The 15,984-nt window shown below is 52.3% G+C and overlaps 1 protein-coding gene across 3 annotated transcripts in view; it reads left to right on the top strand.

The window, feature by feature from the left end:
* Positions 1-777: 777 nt before the first annotated feature.
* Positions 778-15,984, top strand: part of CPNE2 (copine 2) — a 44,849-nt gene continuing 29,642 nt past the window's right edge. The window contains exons 1-2 of one of the 3 annotated variants that reach the window (XM_048316808.1): positions 778-871; positions 11,804-12,000. In XM_048316808.1, coding sequence (XP_048172765.1) covers positions 11,833-12,000 — 168 coding nt within the window. In that variant the 5' untranslated portion in view covers positions 778-871; positions 11,804-11,832. Of the gene's footprint in view, positions 872-1,920; positions 1,943-6,099; positions 6,219-11,803; positions 12,001-15,984 lie in introns of those variants that run through there. The other 2 variants (XM_048316810.1, XM_048316809.1) reach the window with 2 other exon arrangements.

Below are 15,984 nucleotides of genomic sequence, written 5' to 3' on the forward strand. Positions count from 1 at the left end.
TTGCTTATTTGCCTATGATCTTTCTAAGCATGAGCAGAGCCCATAGTAAAGAGCTCTGAACAAACACAGATGGTTTATTTAATCGGCAGCCTCAGAGGGAGGCTTTCAGCCTTATTACCCTATCTCTACACCAAAAACATCTCTATAAACATCCTGGACACCTGATGATGTGTCCACCAAGTGTCGCGTGAGGTTGCTAATGGCACGTTGGGGTCAAACCCCGGTGGTACCAGCCTCGAAGGGACCACACGCAGCTCCTTGGGGTGAGTAGGGTGATGCGTCAGTGTGACAGTGGCCAGCCCTGTGGCTTGGGTTCCCCTTCACGTCTGGGGTGTGCATTTGGGCCTGCTTGTTTTCCTTCTTTAACCAGCTTTTCCCCATGGGAAGTGGAATCGGGGGGACACGGTCCAGGCCTGCATGATTTTGGCACTGGGAAGCACCCACATTAGCTGGGCAGGGAGAACCCTGCTTACACCCAAACAGCACAAAACCCAATGGTTTTGCTTAAAAGTGATGGGTGTTGATCCAACAAAAGTTGTTTTCCTTGGATCTGAGTGCATAACACGGACAATAATTTTCTATATGTATTTTTTAGGCTGTTTTTAAGCTTTTTGCTTTTTTCTTTTTTTCCCCGAAGCAGCCAGCGAAGAAGTTTTGGGGTGGATCTCTTTCTCTTTTTTTTAAAATCCGAAACGGATGATGCTCGTTCCGGGAGGGGGGAGCCCGAGCACGGCCGCGCCCGCCGCCCGCCCCTCGCCATCAGCGTACGGGGCGGGTGGGCGGTGATGGCGAGGGGCGGGCGCGGCCGTGGGGAGGTTCTGAGCCCGCAGCCCCGCGGGAGCTGCTCGGCTCGGCCCGGCCCGGCCCGGCGGTGAGTACCGGCAGCCCCCGAGGATGGCCCGGGGATAACGGAGCGGGGCGAGGAGCGGGGCTGCCCGGCGGGATCGTCTCGCGTGGGTCGGGCGGGTGGTGAGATACCGGGTGGGAGGGTGGGAGGGTGTTGCTGGCCGGGACAGCGTAACACCGGTGTCAGCCGCTGGATGGGGACTGCAGGGCAGTGTCCCGCAGGGCTCGTCCCGAGGTGTGTGGTGGCGCTTCTGCCCTCTATCCGTTTGGACAGATCCTCCGTCCTCCCAGCCAGACCCTTCGTCTGCTGGGACAGACCCTCTGTCCCCTGGGACAGACCCTCCATCCTCGACCCTTCATCTCCAGGGACAGATCCTCCATCCCCGAGACAGACCTTTCATTCCTTGACCATCCCTCAGGACAGTCCCCCTGTCACGTTATGCTCTCCTTCCCCAGCCCAGGTCCCTTCATTCATACGCGGTGTGGAAGTTGTTCTGTCCCCACTCTCTGTGTGTCTGTATCCACTTCTAAAGATGTCAGCTGGGCGTGCGAGCCCCAGGCAAATGCCAGGGCCTGGTGGCTTCACTCCCCAAGCCTGGGGATATTTGTAGGGTTTTTTCCTGGCAGCTGCTGCAAGCCCCTCTCTTTATCCTCTGGCATTGAGGCACAGGGGGGATCTGGCCAGTTGGAGGCTGGAGAATCACAGAGTGGTTTCTTCAGGAGCTGTTTGCAGCCCGATGCTGCTACAGCTGGCGATGATATCCTTCATGCCATGCATTTTGGGGGGACTGGGAGGGTTTACGCTCACGGATGTGCTGCCTCTCCCTCCTCTGTGCCCAGCAAGACGCTTTGTTCTCTGAGGAAGAGGCGAGCGGAGCGTTTCGCTCAGCAGTGTGAGGGTGCTTGGGGGATGGCAGGCAGGGAGGTGTTTTCCTGTCAGCTCTGCCAGCCTGAAGACCTGATGCAATAAGTCTTTGTGTGAATAACCCTAATTTAGGCAAGTGGCTGGACTAAAGCCAGTGGGGCTGCAGGACTTGGTGGGCAAACACACCCTTTGGAGCTGGTCACCACAAGGAGGGTGGAACAGGAAATAGAGGTGAGTAGAGAGCTGAGCTTCGGTGACAGAAACATCTCCGAAGGGGCTGGGTCCGTGCTGCTGACTCCCCAGGGTGTGAGCTGCTTTGTAGAAAGGAATTGGGAGGATCCTCATGAGCCTCGAGGACCAGGTTTGAACCTGCTGGCAATACACCTGAACCTTGCTGGAAAAGCTGGAGTTGCAAGCACAGCCCAGGTGTGCTCAGTTCTGATCCTACTCCCCTGTCACCTGCATCAGCGTCCTCGAGCCAGCCCAGGTACTGGGGCCTGTGATGCCACTGTGCTTTTCTGCAGTCATAAAATTATTTCTTATCAGCCAGAAATAGCCTTCCACTGAAGCCCGTTGGGGGCAGGGAATGGAGAGATGGGAGGAGGAAGGCTGGGAACAAAAGCTCGGGACATGTGGAAAGGAGCTGTTTTGAAGAATGCAGTCAGTGGAGGATGTTTTCCTGTAGTTGCCTTAGGGAAATGCTGCATTTGCTTTGGTTACAGCTGTCCGATAGCCTGGGACATACGTTTTCTGGTGATGTGTGTTTTTCTTTCCCTGTTGTTGCTCCTGGAGCATCCTGACTGGGATAATGTGGAGGGAAGGAGCGAGAGCATCTAGTGAGGCTTCCAAGTGTCCCCAAAATTTCATCTTCTTGTGGTGTAGGCAGCCCCTAGCACCTGACTTGAGTAGACACGCAGTCCTGGAGCTGCTCTCTAAGAGCCAACATGGTCCCCAACCCCCTGGGGACAGAGTTTCCCAGCAGCCTGCCTCCACTGGCACTGTTGGCATGTGCCCCATTGTTCCCAGGACCTGCTTGGTCAGGAACACAGTTTGCATCTCTTGGAGGGGCTGCAGGCACTGCCCTGTAGCAGTGTGAGGGTGGGCAGGGTTGTCCGACTGCTGTGGCGTTTCTCTCTCCCTGCTGCCCCTTGAGCTCTCCAGCTAAAGGGAACTGAGATCCTGAGGATCAGCGGGTTGTCCTTGAGACATCCTTGCTCCTGGGGTCTGTGCTGCAAACAGCAAGGGACTTCATGCTGGTTGCTGACAAGCTGGTGCAGTTTGTGAAGCCATTGCTTGTCGGGGTTAGACAACTCCAGTGCATGGCCAGTGTGTGCTGTAGGAGGGGGCCCGGGCCCCAGGAACTGGGGATTCCAGTGTGGAAAATCCTCAGCTGCTGGAGCTGAGCTGTGGATGAAGATGCTCTTTGCACTGGGGGGATATATCAGCTGCACAGCCCTCAGCAGTCCTCGATTCTGCTCCTCTTCCAGCAATCCCCCTCCCTCACCCCAAAACAGTAGGATTTTGTGGTGCTGGAGCAGCTGCTAGCTACCCCGTGATTTACCAGTCTGCCCAGTTGTGTACTGGAATTGCATCAGCTTTGTTTGCCTTTTAGCAGTCTCAGTGTGGTGTGTAAAGAGTCTGGGAGGAATAACTTCTCCTGCTCCTCTTACACTTGGTGGAAAGAGTTTCCCACTGACTTCAGTGGAAACCTCTGCCCGGAGGGAGCTGGCTGGAGCTGCTCGCACCACCGTAAATCAGGGCTTGTTCTCCGGGAGTCGTCGGTGTGCTGGGAACATAATTCCGGGTTAATTGATGAAAAGCAATGCTTGCAGCCTCCTGTCTGGGCTCAGAGCTGCCAGCTCTCATAAGGAACTCTTTATGTGAGAACCTTGGCTGGTGTTCAGAGGCAGGGTGGGGGGATAGAAGGAAAGGTGAATTTTCTGGTGTGGTGGAGTAGCCTGGCATTTGAAATAATGCTCCTGGCGGGATGTAAAACCCACAAAACAGTGAGGGGAAAAAAAAAAGAATTGAACATTTCCCCACCTTTTCAGCCCCTGAAATCTTACAGTTTGTCTTTTAAACCTCCATAAAGTATTTGTTGAGGGACCTGAGTCATTTCTTTTTTTGCTGCTTTGGCTCAGTTTCCTGGCTGCTGGCTTTGCAAGGTTACTTGTTAGGATCATGGGTGCAGGGGAAAAATTAATTCCTAGGAACTCAGGTGAGTTTGGAGATCATAACATTGTTAAAATGCCAGAAAAACAAGTGAGTGTGAAATTCAGCAAGAAGGGCTCCAGTTTTATTTGTCTGCTGCTTTTGCTAAGGCCTTGTGTTTGCGAGCTGTCATATTTTCTGCCTGTAGCCAGCAGGAAAAATCTTGTGTCTAAAATAGTCGCCTTCACCCCAGCCCTGGATTTTCCATCATCACGTGATCCCAGAAGCTGAGGATTTAGGAAGAAACATCAGCTGTCGTGAGGCTGATTTTAAAAATGAGACAAGCTGGGAACACAAGTTTTGCTGTTAAACAAGTCCAGTGCTGTGCAACCATTTAAACCCAGTCTGATATTCCCTCAAGCGGTGTCTAAAGCTGTTGAGAAGGGGTCGAGAATTAGTCAGACGTCATTCTCATAAACCACAGCATTTTTGTGTCTCTGGCACACAATTCTGTCTCAGGGTGAAGCTTCACACATCAAGTGGCAGCATCTCTCTGCTGCAAAGCAGGCCAAAAAAATTAAAATTCTGTGGGAAAATGTTGGATGTTAGTGACGAAAATCCCGTCTGTGAAGGGGAACGGATGGGGGGCTCTGGGTGGTGGGATGGAAGGGAAAGGGGAAGGTGGCTCCAGCCATGGGGACATCAGTGCTGTGCATGACTTGGTGTTGGTGTCCCAGTGCAAATGAGTGTTGCACATAAGTACCCATGAATTAATATTTATCTTATCAGCTTATCTGAAGCTCTGGCTGCTTTAGGGATGACATGGTGCATGGGATGGAGGGACCTGCACAGCTGCCTGCTACTGGGGCTGTTCTGGCTGGCATGAGGTTAGGCTGACGTGCAGTGAGGTCCAAAAGCAGTTAAGGATATTTCTGATCACATAAATGATGATTTTTTCCTTCCCCTCTCACATGTGATAGATGGTGTTGGCTGGGAACAGGAATCCAATTAAGATTCAGAAAGCCAGCATTTTTGTTTTCAATAGCATAGAAAAGTGGTTAATAAGTTAAACAGCCTGTTGTATACACCGTGCATAGTTAGTATGTGGGAGGTTCCCTGTGCACCTGTGAGGAAGCCCTGCTGGCTGCGTGTCCTCTGCAGCCCAGCCACCCTCCCCACAGCCCTGATCCTTCACATTCCATGGGGCCTGCCTTTAATTAAGTCCACTTTTCCCTCCAAATCCAGTTGTGAAACAGATCTATCCCCTCTCCTTGTGACAGCATGCCCAGTTTCATCTGGCTGCTGTAGATGGGGCAGGGAATTTTTAATACTGGAAGTTAAAATATGCCCCAAATCCTGAGAGTGCTCTGTCCCCCCTCCCTGCATCTCCTGGTTTGCTTGTTTGTCCCACCCGGCGCACGTGTCTGACAAGAGCATCGCTGCCCTGGGGAGGTAGGAGATTTGTGTTTGGCGTTTCCCTCTTTGGGACAGAGGCTCCCACGGGTGCTGCCTGTGGCTGCTCCCGCAGGACTGAGCCTCCCACTCACCTGCAGAACGGGCAGCGTCCACTTCTGCCTGGGAACGCAGTGGGTGCAGAGCCCGCACACGAACCTTTTCCTTGGGTCTGCCTTGTAGGGCGGTTGTATGCAGGGTTTGATGTGATCGCCACGATTCACAGCGACATCACGATGTTTTCTGCCCTGAATCACAGATTTCCCTAAATTGAGCCCCAGAGGAAACCCGTAGTCAAGCGAGAACGTGCAATCCCTTCTCTGCGCATCTGAGCCAAATGCGTGCGTGCCAGTGGAGACGGGAACTCTGTGCGGCTCGGCCCTCGCTGTGTGTCCTGAACGGAGGGAGCTGCTACGCTCTCACCTCGCCCTGCTCCTTATTTCCCCTTTCTGCTGTGTGAGCAGCACGCCTGGCAGGCACACATGGGTCTGGTGCATGGTGCGGGACGGCAGCAGGGCTGGGCTCTGCCTCCCGCACAGGCACCCCGGTGCAGTTGGCTGGTAGCAGCCGTCAGAGCCCCTCTGTTTTCTCTCCGGTTTTGAGGAAGGACTTTTTCCTGTGTTTTTGTTGGGGTTTTTTTTCCCCACGTTGTGGTTTTCTGAGCACACTCCCTGAACGCGCCCAGCCCCTGCAGCTGCTCCCGGCCCGTGTCACCAATGGTGCTGCCTCCGTGCCCGCGTCACCGCGGGGTGTGCAGGAGCGGGTTTTGCTTTCGTTTGCCAGCCCGGAGCCCTGGGCCCTGTGACGACGGCTGAGGATTGCAGAAACACCCTGAGAGCTCAGTGGCTCCGCTCTCTTTGGAGCACTTGTGTCTCCTGCTCTTGGGGCTCGTGATTTCTCGCCGGTAAGTGGGTTTAGATACTCTGGGGGACATCTTCAGACTTCATCTGTAGAGGGTTGGAGAACAAATTTGATCTTTGCTCCCCGGTGACAGGGCAGGCTCTGCCCGAAGCTGCCTCCATGCTGGCAGCACATAAAGGTGTTCGGTGTTCCTCTCACATCCCTGTCTTGCTGAGATTTCCACTTTTGGTGTCTCTGTGGGTGTGTGCCCCTCTGAGGACCTGGGTCCATCCTCTGGTCCTGGAGCAGTGGCCAGGCAGCGGCCATGCCCCTGCTGCTGCAGAGAGACCGTCTTTCACCCCACAGGGATGCTGGCACAGGGGCTTTTGCCTTTCCCGGCGCCCTCCAGCAGCTCACCTGAGCTACAGGATGGCTGCTCGGGACAGAGCAGTCCCAGGTCCTTCCAGTTCCTGCTCAGATGGGAAAGCAGTCAGGGTGGCAAGTTTGATTGTCACAGGGGGACCCTTAGAATCATCATCAAGGCTGTGAAGTGGCTGTGAGGGGAGCAGGGATGCAGGGCAGGGGGGAGACTGTGTGTAGGAGTCACTCCTACCCTGCGGACCCTTCAGTGTGAGCCAGGCTCTTCGGTAATGCCACTGCCTCCTGGAGTCCAGCAGCTGCTGTGCCATGCGTGGGGATGGTAGAGAGGCTGCTGGAGTTGGTGGATTCATGCTTGACATCAGCAGTGGCTGTCTCAGCTCTGTATTGGGTACGGGAAAGTGCTTTGCAGTTGCTTTTCAGGTGATGATAATTTCAAAATGAGACGAGCCACTTTGGGGGCACTCCAGCTCTGGTGCCACAGGGTTTGCCTTGGAGTTTTCTTGCGATTTGTGACTCCCAGGGCACCTTGAGTGACTTCTCAGAGCTCTGCTGATCATCACCCCCTGGAGAAGCTTTGCTGGGTGCTGCCCATGTGCCAGTTGGTGCAGACACTTGGAGTTTCAGCAAGATGGGCACTGCCCTCACTGGCACCAAACCTGCAAAGGTGGGTGAGAGCTTTTCTGGGGACAGCAGCAGTCTGAGAGGAGTTGGCCCTGTGGGTGGAGATGGCCCAAGCATGACATGGAGGAGCAGCTGCTGTCACACCAGTGGCCACTAGCCCTTGAGAGGGATTTTTGCAGCGCTGGTGTAAAAAGCCCAGCTGTTGGCACAAGCAGCATTGTCTACTGTAGCCCATTAGGGACAAGTTCCATCAGGAAGGGTTCATTAGAGAAATCACTTAATTAGGTTGTCCTGAAACACTTTGTCCTTCTGTATCAGGTGCCAGAGTGTCTCAGTACAGTCCCCTTGGCTTCCAGCAGGCAGGACTGTGGGTCTTGTGCATCAGGCTGGAAACAAGAGCCCTGCCTGGGCATCTCCCTCTGCCGGGTTTACCCCAAATCTCTGTGAATTTGGGAGCGTTTGAGTGCAGTCCCAGCTGTGCTGCCTATGCTGGGATGCTCAGAGGCAGTTTTCAGCCTTTCCCTGCCTCGTGGGAGAGATAGGGATTCTCTGATGGTAGCAGGTACCCAAGGAACATCTACAGGGATGTACCAAGCATCCCCTTTCTGCCTCCCAGCCTGCTCACCGGGGGCAGAGGCACTTGCTGGGGTACCGGCAGCAAGGTGCTGTGTACATGACTAATTGCAGGTGTGTGCAGAAGGTAATGAGGCTGCTAAAAGAACCAGGTGCAAGCTGTGAATCCACTGAGTTGCCCGGGTGGGACTGAGAGACAAACATTTTTGCTTTGCAGAAGGATTCTGGAGATTACTCTGTTTGTTGGCAGGAGAGAGCAAAGTGGCCACTCTGAGTTGCAGTGGTGTGGGGCGCTGCCTCAGGCTTCCACTGCAGTTCATCCTGACTTTTCCTGGCATCTCCAGCTCCATATGTCCTGTGTTTCAGCTTTTCTTCTGCTCTGGGCAATGAGCTTCTGTATCCTCACACTCCTCTCCTGCTTCAGTCTTCTGACAACCTGTTTTCACCTGCTCCTAGTCCTCCCTCGGTACCGCTGCTCTGCCTCTGTGTCTCCCCTGCCTGTGAGCTCAGATATGTGATTTATAACAACCCCAATTTACCTGTTCCATACTCCTCTCTCATTTTCACGTTCCTGAAAGGAATTTTGCTTCCACAATTGCAGTAGGCTGTAGTGGGACAGCCTTAGTGGGGAAACAGTCACAGGTGACTTTTGTGGGCTATTACAGAAGCCATGGATCATGCCAAAGAAGGAACTCCTGTTCCCTGGGACAGACACAGCAGGATCTTGCATGGTATCACTGCTGGGTGTCGGTACTTCCGGGGCTGTTTCAAATATGCCTGGAATTGGCTATGAAAAGAAATGATTTCTTTCATGAGAGAAGACCACTGAATTTAGGGCACTATTAAGATTTTAAAAAAACCCAAAATGTTTCACATAAAGCACAGCTTTATTTTTTCCCCTCTGTTTTTTCTTGTTTATGCTTAAAACAGAGCTTTAGCATGACCCAAGGAACTGCTGCTCATGAGGCTGCTCTTCTGCAGAGGGAAAGGGGACCTCTTCAGTCACAAGTTAATTTGCAAAACAGATATCTCCTTCCCCTCCTTCCCTTTTGGATAAGAGAGGAAGTAAAGGTCCGAGGTTTTTCTGCTGACCTTTTTTACACTTTGTAAAAGTGCTTTGGCAATCTGCTGTAGTGCTGGGGTACCATGGGATGAGACTCTGCTCTGGGGCTGCTAGATGTTCTTAGGTTCCTCAGGGTAGCCCCAGGGCTTGTGTGCACCCCCAGCCAGCAAAACCCTGCTCTGTGGGATGTTGTGGACATGGAACAGCTTGGAAATGACCAAGCCATGGAGGAAAAAGTACTTGAAAGTTATAAACACAAAGATGTTCTGTTCAGAAGGTCCTGGAAACTGGAGCCCAAACAGGCTTTGGTGACTGTGTCCCTCCATTCTGGTCCTGCTCTTGTGACACCTCTTGATAGCAGGGGTGACCATGGGGCAGTCAAACCTTCAGGTGTGTCCCTGAGACCTCTCATTGGTAACCTGGCCGTGTTTTGGTGGGTGAGCACGTGTCTGGGTGCTCGGCATGGAGCCGGCAGCTGGGATAGTACATCAGGAGAATATTTGGCTGCAGACGCTGAGCAAGTCACAGGACTTTGTTAAGGGCAGTGACTGTGGGGAGAGGAGAACAAAAATGGGAGGAGAGACTGGAATACAGATGATGGCGTGCTGACTCTTTTGGTGCCAGCTCAAATACCCCCTGAATTTAAAGCTTTTGTGGGGTGTTAGAATGGTGCTGGCTCGCTCATGGTACCTCAGATGTGAGGCCTCTGAGCTGGGGGGATCCGTGGCTGCTGCTGAGGCAGCAAGGGCTGAACCCACACGTGGCCCTGTGGAAGGTGCTGGATCCATGCAGGTGCAGCAAGAGGACGGTGCTGGATCTGTGCCAGTGCAGTGGCAGGAGAGGTGGCTTTCCAGTGTTTGCTCTGGCTGGTGCTGGCCATCTCCTCATCCCAGTGCCTGTCATGACCGTGCGCACCCTGGGGAGCCGGACAGTCTGAGCTCAGGGGCCGGAGCATGGGTGACGTGCTGTACACCAAGAGGATGTTTTGGTGTCTGCCAGCCCTGGGAAAAAAGGTTTTTCCACTGAGTCACTTGCTGCCTCTGCTTTTTATGAGACAGCACTGAGATCTGGGGGAAGGGGAGATGGAAAAACCCAGCCCAGATCTCCCTGCTCGGGCAGGACCAGGCCCATGCCAGCACAGCTGCCCCGTGTTTGCTTTTCAGAGGGAGCAGCAGACAGACAGCAGCATAAATAGAACAGGCTTGGCTATTTTAAGACATTGATTACATGATCTGTGCATTAAAGAAAAATAATTAAGTAAAATCTTCACTTCAGCTGCAGCTGGCAACATGGGCTTGGGTAGAGCAGAGGCAGGGACGGGCACCTTGGAGTTGGTCCCCCAGCCACAGTGGATGAGCCATGAGGACTTTTACTTCTCCATGTGTTCCTCCTTGATGCTGTGGTACATGGAAGGTTGTCCCCATGTGCCACTGTTTTGGTGTCACACTGGCACCGTTCTGGCATTGTGCTGCTGTGCGCAGGGAGTGATGGCACGAGACAGGCTTGGGCCAGGCAAGGGGGAGCCACACTTGGGAAAGGGACTGTTTTGGTGATGTACAGGAGTGTGTGCAGCCAGGGATGGGGATTTCTTTCTTCTGGAGAAGTTTCTGGGTTCTTAGGGAACTGGGATGTTTGTACCACTCTTTCCCCGAGCAGCGGGCTGGGATGAAGAGCTTATGTTTACTGGTGGGGGTTAAAACCAGGCTTGTTTCTGGTGACTTAGTGCCAAGCAGAGATCTTGGCAGGCAGGAGAGGAGGGCTCCATGCCTTGGAAGCTGGAGCTGTTTTCTGCTCAGAATTCATTGCAGCAGGGCTGAGCACTCAGGAGAGCCGGTGGTGAGCCCGGAGCTCCCTCTCCCACAGCCCTGCCGGGATCACCCTATCCCTGCCCTCCGTCCCCATTCCAGCTTGGAAGCTGAGCTGCAAGGGAAAAGGGCAGCAGCCGAGCTCCCGGCAGCACAAGGGCTTGTAAATACTCATACCCAGGCAAAACAAATAGATAATATTAATTGGGGTTTCAATGCCAAACAGAAGCAGATGGTTTATCAGGGTGGAAGAAGACAATGTTCGGGGCTTTCAGATAAAGTGGATGAGCCAGGAGCCACTCTTGAAAAAGGAGACAAAAGGTATTAAAGCAGCTGCTGAGAAGAGCTCACTCTCCACTAGCAACCACAGCCACAAAGGCTTGTTAGTATAAATTCATCTGAAAATGCTTTTTATTCTCTTTTTTCTCCCCTTTCTTCTCCATGGAACACCACTGGTAGTTTGTGACAAGTAAGATGTACATCAGAAGTCAAGACTGTCCTGCAGGATGGGGTTTTGCACTAATAATGGTATAAAATGCATTTATCTCTGCAAAATGGCTTTGGTAGCAGACTTTTGATAAGATTTTAAATGGATTTTTAGTTAGGGCCCTGTAAATCGTGCTGCAGGTCATGGAGTGGTTGTCACATTTGCCTTAAGCTTCTCGTCACTTTTTAACTGCTGCCAGAGCCACAGTTGTCTGCTGGCCTGGGAAGCAGAGTGGAGATGAGGCTGATCGAGGGTTGGAGCTGCCCTGCAGCACACTCACCCTCACAGTCTCACCCCCTTCCCTATGATGATTTGCAGGGCAGAGCTCAAGTTTGCCCCTTGTAGCTTAGGTCCGTGGTCTGTTGCTTGGGGACAGCCAGACAGTAATCAGGTTTGTGCTGAAGGATGCTGTGGAATCCTCACCACAAACAAAAGCCCAGCGTGCTGGAAGAAGAGGTTGGGGAGTCCCCTTTCCCTTGAGGGGATAAGCAGAAGATGTTACCTTTCCTTGAAAATCTGTTATTTATGGAACAAACTCACAGCAGGTCATGGGTACTCCGCTGGGAGATGGAGCCAGGAAAGCCTCATGGCTTAGATCACGTGTGTAACTTAGAGCAAGAGGCTCTGCCTGTGGCCACTCTGTGGCCAGCTCAGCAGTGCTGACAGAATGTTTGCTGCCTCCCAGCACTGAGGTTTGTCCCTGTCCTCCTGTCCCACAGACTGCCTGGAGCTGCTGCCACTGGGGCCCATGGCGTACACCATGACTCCCACGACAGCGGGGCCCATTGGCTCCCAGTACTGCGTCTGCAAAGTCGAGTTGTCCATCTGCGGCCAAAACCTTCTGGACAGGGATGTCACTTCCAAATCCGACCCCTTCTGTGTCCTCTTCATGGAAGTCAATGGGAAGTGGGTGGAGGTAAGTCCTGATGTTGTGTGGATTTACTCCTCCTGTGGTTTGCTTGTGCTGTGTCCTTCTCTCTGTGCTCGTTCCTCCCTGAGCAGAAGTGGAAGCTTTTCTGGTGCTCCTGAGGCTGTGTGTGGCACCACTGTGTAAATTCTTCTGTGTCACAACTGGTATTTCCCCATCAGTGCTTTCTGCTTTGTGCTGGGTAAATTTTACTGCAAATTCTTTTATACCTGCAGCTGGTAGTTGGTCTGGGAGGGAACAGGGTAGGCAGAGTATGGATGTGTGATGGAGACAGGCACCCACGTTGGGTGCAGCAGAAAATGAGCATAAATGGGCTCTAAGTTACGCATGTGATTTAAAATCATGTAAACCAAACAAAAATTTTCCCAGTTCCAGGGAAATTAGGTGGTCTCATTTTTTCAGGTACTTGGCCAAGGAGCCAGTGAATCACCAGCACCACCTCAAGTGTCCAGCAGCTGATCTCACATTCAGGGGAAAACCTCACCTTGCCATGGTCTGCAATTAACTTTTTTCAACAGCCTGGATGAGACTAATGAGCTTTTCAACCTTGATAGGTGTCATCTCTGACCTAATTCTGCTTTTCAGGAATTTCTATTTCTGTCAGTAATGTCTCAGTCCAGCAGTTTTGATCCTGAAGCTTCCTTTGCAATACAAACATGTGGTGCTTTTAGGTTTTTTTTTTTTCTTTTCCTCTGCTATTTTTAGCTTATTTTTAATTGGCATTGTAGGCACTGGACGTGAACCTTGGGTGGCAGCTTGCTCAGTGCTCTGCTGCCATGGTGTCAGCAGAGGTGGAATGGGCTGGCAAGGGGTGTTGGTGTGAACTGGCTCTGGTCAGTAGCACCTCAGGGACACCGTTGGGATCGAGATCCCCCAGCAGGGGCACGTGGCAGGGGTGGTGTGTGGGTTTGGGTCGTGGCTGGGTGCCGGGCAGGGTCAGGAGAGGTGGGATTGCCCTTGCAAGCCTCGCTGAATGGGATGTTTGATGGACTTTTGGCAACTCATGCTATGTGGTTCAGAGCTACTCCATTGCTCTGCGTGGATTTTGGCCACAAAGACGTGCCCCTTGCCCTAAGATGAACCTCTCCTGTCTGAAAGTTATGGCCTTAATAACACAGCTGAAGTGTAGGGGACGGCTGAGGACAGAATAAGTTCATTGGTGTGAACTCATCCCACCCCACTGCCCCTTGGTCCTCCACACCAGATTAGGGACACGTCCCAAGCTTTGGACCTGGTTTGGATGGTGGGTCTCCTCCTTTGGCACCAGCCCTGGTGCTGGTTCTGAGCTGGATGGTGGAGCTGTGGCACCAGCTGATGCCAGCAGGAAGATTTCTGCTCGCTGTTCTTTCTAGCTGTCACATTTGTTCCCAAATACAATTATTTGTCTCTCTGAGCTTAATAGGAATTAAAAAATCTCTGTGAATCAGCCTTGGAGGGGTGGGGGATGGGGGAGGGAGGGACAATAAACCACAGGCTGGGAAGTGAAGATGGTTGATGTGTAAATGTTCTGCCCGGTGATGTCATCTCACAGAAGCCATGAAAGAGTTGACCTGTGGCACCAGGAACAGGGACATGGGACACATGACTCAGCCCTGTAGCTGCCTTTGTGCCCCTGAGTCATCCAGGCTGTCCTGCACCTTCAGCATGAACTTCCCCTGACACTTCAGACACCATCTCCCTGTGTTGGAGCATGAGGCACCTCCATGTGCTGGGGATGCTTGAAGGTCTCCAGCCATCCTCTGTTTGAACACTGGAAGACTCTCCAGCTGCATTCACTGAACACAAGGGCAATTGCTGGAGATGATTTCCCGGTTTTGTGCTTGATTTGCAGAATCATGGAATCGTGGAGTGGTTTCTGTTGGAAGGGACCTTAAAGATCACCTCGTTCCTACCCCCCCGCCATGGCCCTTGCTTGAAGCCACATCCAACCTGGCCTTGAACACTTCCAGGGATGGGGCAGCCACAGCTTCTCTGGACAACCTGTGCCAGGGCCTCACCACCCTCACAGGGAACAATTTCTTCCAAATATCTAACCTAACCCTGCCCTCTGTCAGTGTGAAGCCATTCCCCCTTGCCCTGTCACTCCATGCCCTTGTCCAAAGTCCCTCTCCAGCTCTCTTCTAGCCCTTTCAGGTATTCTAAGGTCTCCCCTGAGCCTTCTGTCGTCCAGGCTGAACAATCCCAAGGCTCTCAGCCTTTTCTCACAGGAGAGGCACTCCATCCCTCTAATTGTCTTTGTGGCCCTTTGAGGCTCTTATCCAAACAGATTTCTTTAATTAGCCTGGCTGCCTCTTAAAAACCCTTGTGCTTTTCTGCTTTTGGGTGGCGAAGGCACCTCTGTTCTTTGCAGGGACTGAAGATCCATAAGCACTGAGGTGGAGGGGATGGCAGGAGCTGATGGCAGGTGAGGGATGGTGTGTGAAGAGGCCTCGTCTGTGATGGTCACCAGCAAGGTGACTTGTGCTCACCAAACCAAAGATCAAACCTTGTGCAGCTGTCAACTGGGGTTTGGGATATTGTTGTGCTTCACACTGGCACGAGGCAGGAGATAGAACTGTTGAATCTGGGTGTTGAAGAAGCCCCATCACTCCCAAGGTTACCTCAAGCTGGCTGGAGTTTTCATACCCTTCCTTCAGCCACCTCTTCCAGAATGGAGTTGGAGATGGGACCTCATGTTATCTCCTTCAGACTGGGGTCTGGGTGTGAAAGGACTGGTTTCCCTTGGTCCCTGGCTTCCAGTAGTTCAAAGAACATGGAAAGACCTGAAGTCCATCTCTGCTGCCTGTGCAGTCTCCTGTCCTGGGCCTGAAGGGGGATTTGTGTGCATCGTGCTGCTGAAATAAAGCAGAGCTGTGGATGCCCTCTGCTCCTGGTCCACAGCATCCCTGAGCAGATGCTTGGCTCCTTCGGTACGGGATGGCAGCAGAGAGGGGAGGATCTGTGTGAAGCTGTGTGGCCCTGGCCAGCTCACAGCCCACTGGTGTTGATGGGTTTGATTCCTCGGAGTGCAGCAGGTGGCTATTCTGGGAAGACAGCATTTACTTTAGTCGTTTCTTGGCAATTAAGACAGACTAAGCGAGCAATTTCAAAAAAACCCTGCGATCGTTGGGTGTATATATAGCAAACTCACCACATTTCCACTGAGCCCCTCCAAAACCTGCCTTCTGTGCTGAATTAGTTTCTTTGGGACTAAGGTATGTGTTTGCTTTTTTTTTTTTTTTTTGGTTTTTTTTTGGAGGCTTTTTCCTGCTCTGCTTATTCCTGGCTCAGTAGCTCTGGCAGACATCCCACCATCCCACAGCCTGGTGCTGCCCAGGGATGCCAGCACAGGGGCTGCTTTCCAGAGAGGTCTTGCCCTGGGATCTGGGATGCACAGGCAGCTCAGCCTTGCCCAGGACTGGGTGTCCTGGCTGCAAGACACGGTGGAATGCCAAACAGGGCCATGGCATTGATGCCTTAGGTTTTAATGTTTATATTTTTCAAATTCTATACTGCTTAGTGTTAACTCTGAAGTTTCTTGTAGCCTGTTAATTTCTGCTCTCTCATGCTAGGTAGACATAACAAAGCCTCTCTGGGCCTGCTCTCCAAGGACACTCAGACTGTCCTAGTATAAACCAAAGAGCCTCTAAGGGGGGCAGCTGGAGGGGAAATTACATGATTAAACTGAAGCTTTAATTGGAGAATTAACCCTGATATGCAAATGAACCAAACCTATAAAAGTGTGAAGAACTCGTGACCTGTTGTCCATCTTGGGGTCCATCTTGGCAATAGCCTCTGGCTCCCCAGGGGTACCTTTGAAGGCTTTTCAAATAAATACCTACTTTTATTCCTTTACTCCTGTCTAGTCTCTGTTTCTAGGAGGCCTCTTAAGGCATCAGCATGGCCAGAGGCTTCATGCTGTCCCACAGAGAGATGGGATGGTCTTTCCAGACACTGAGGGCAGCAGCTTTTGATAAAATCACACTGGACAGT

The sequence above is a fragment of the Corvus hawaiiensis genome, chromosome 12, assembly GCF_020740725.1.
Source record: "Corvus hawaiiensis isolate bCorHaw1 chromosome 12, bCorHaw1.pri.cur, whole genome shotgun sequence".
NCBI classification, from domain to species: domain Eukaryota; kingdom Metazoa; phylum Chordata; class Aves; order Passeriformes; family Corvidae; genus Corvus; species Corvus hawaiiensis.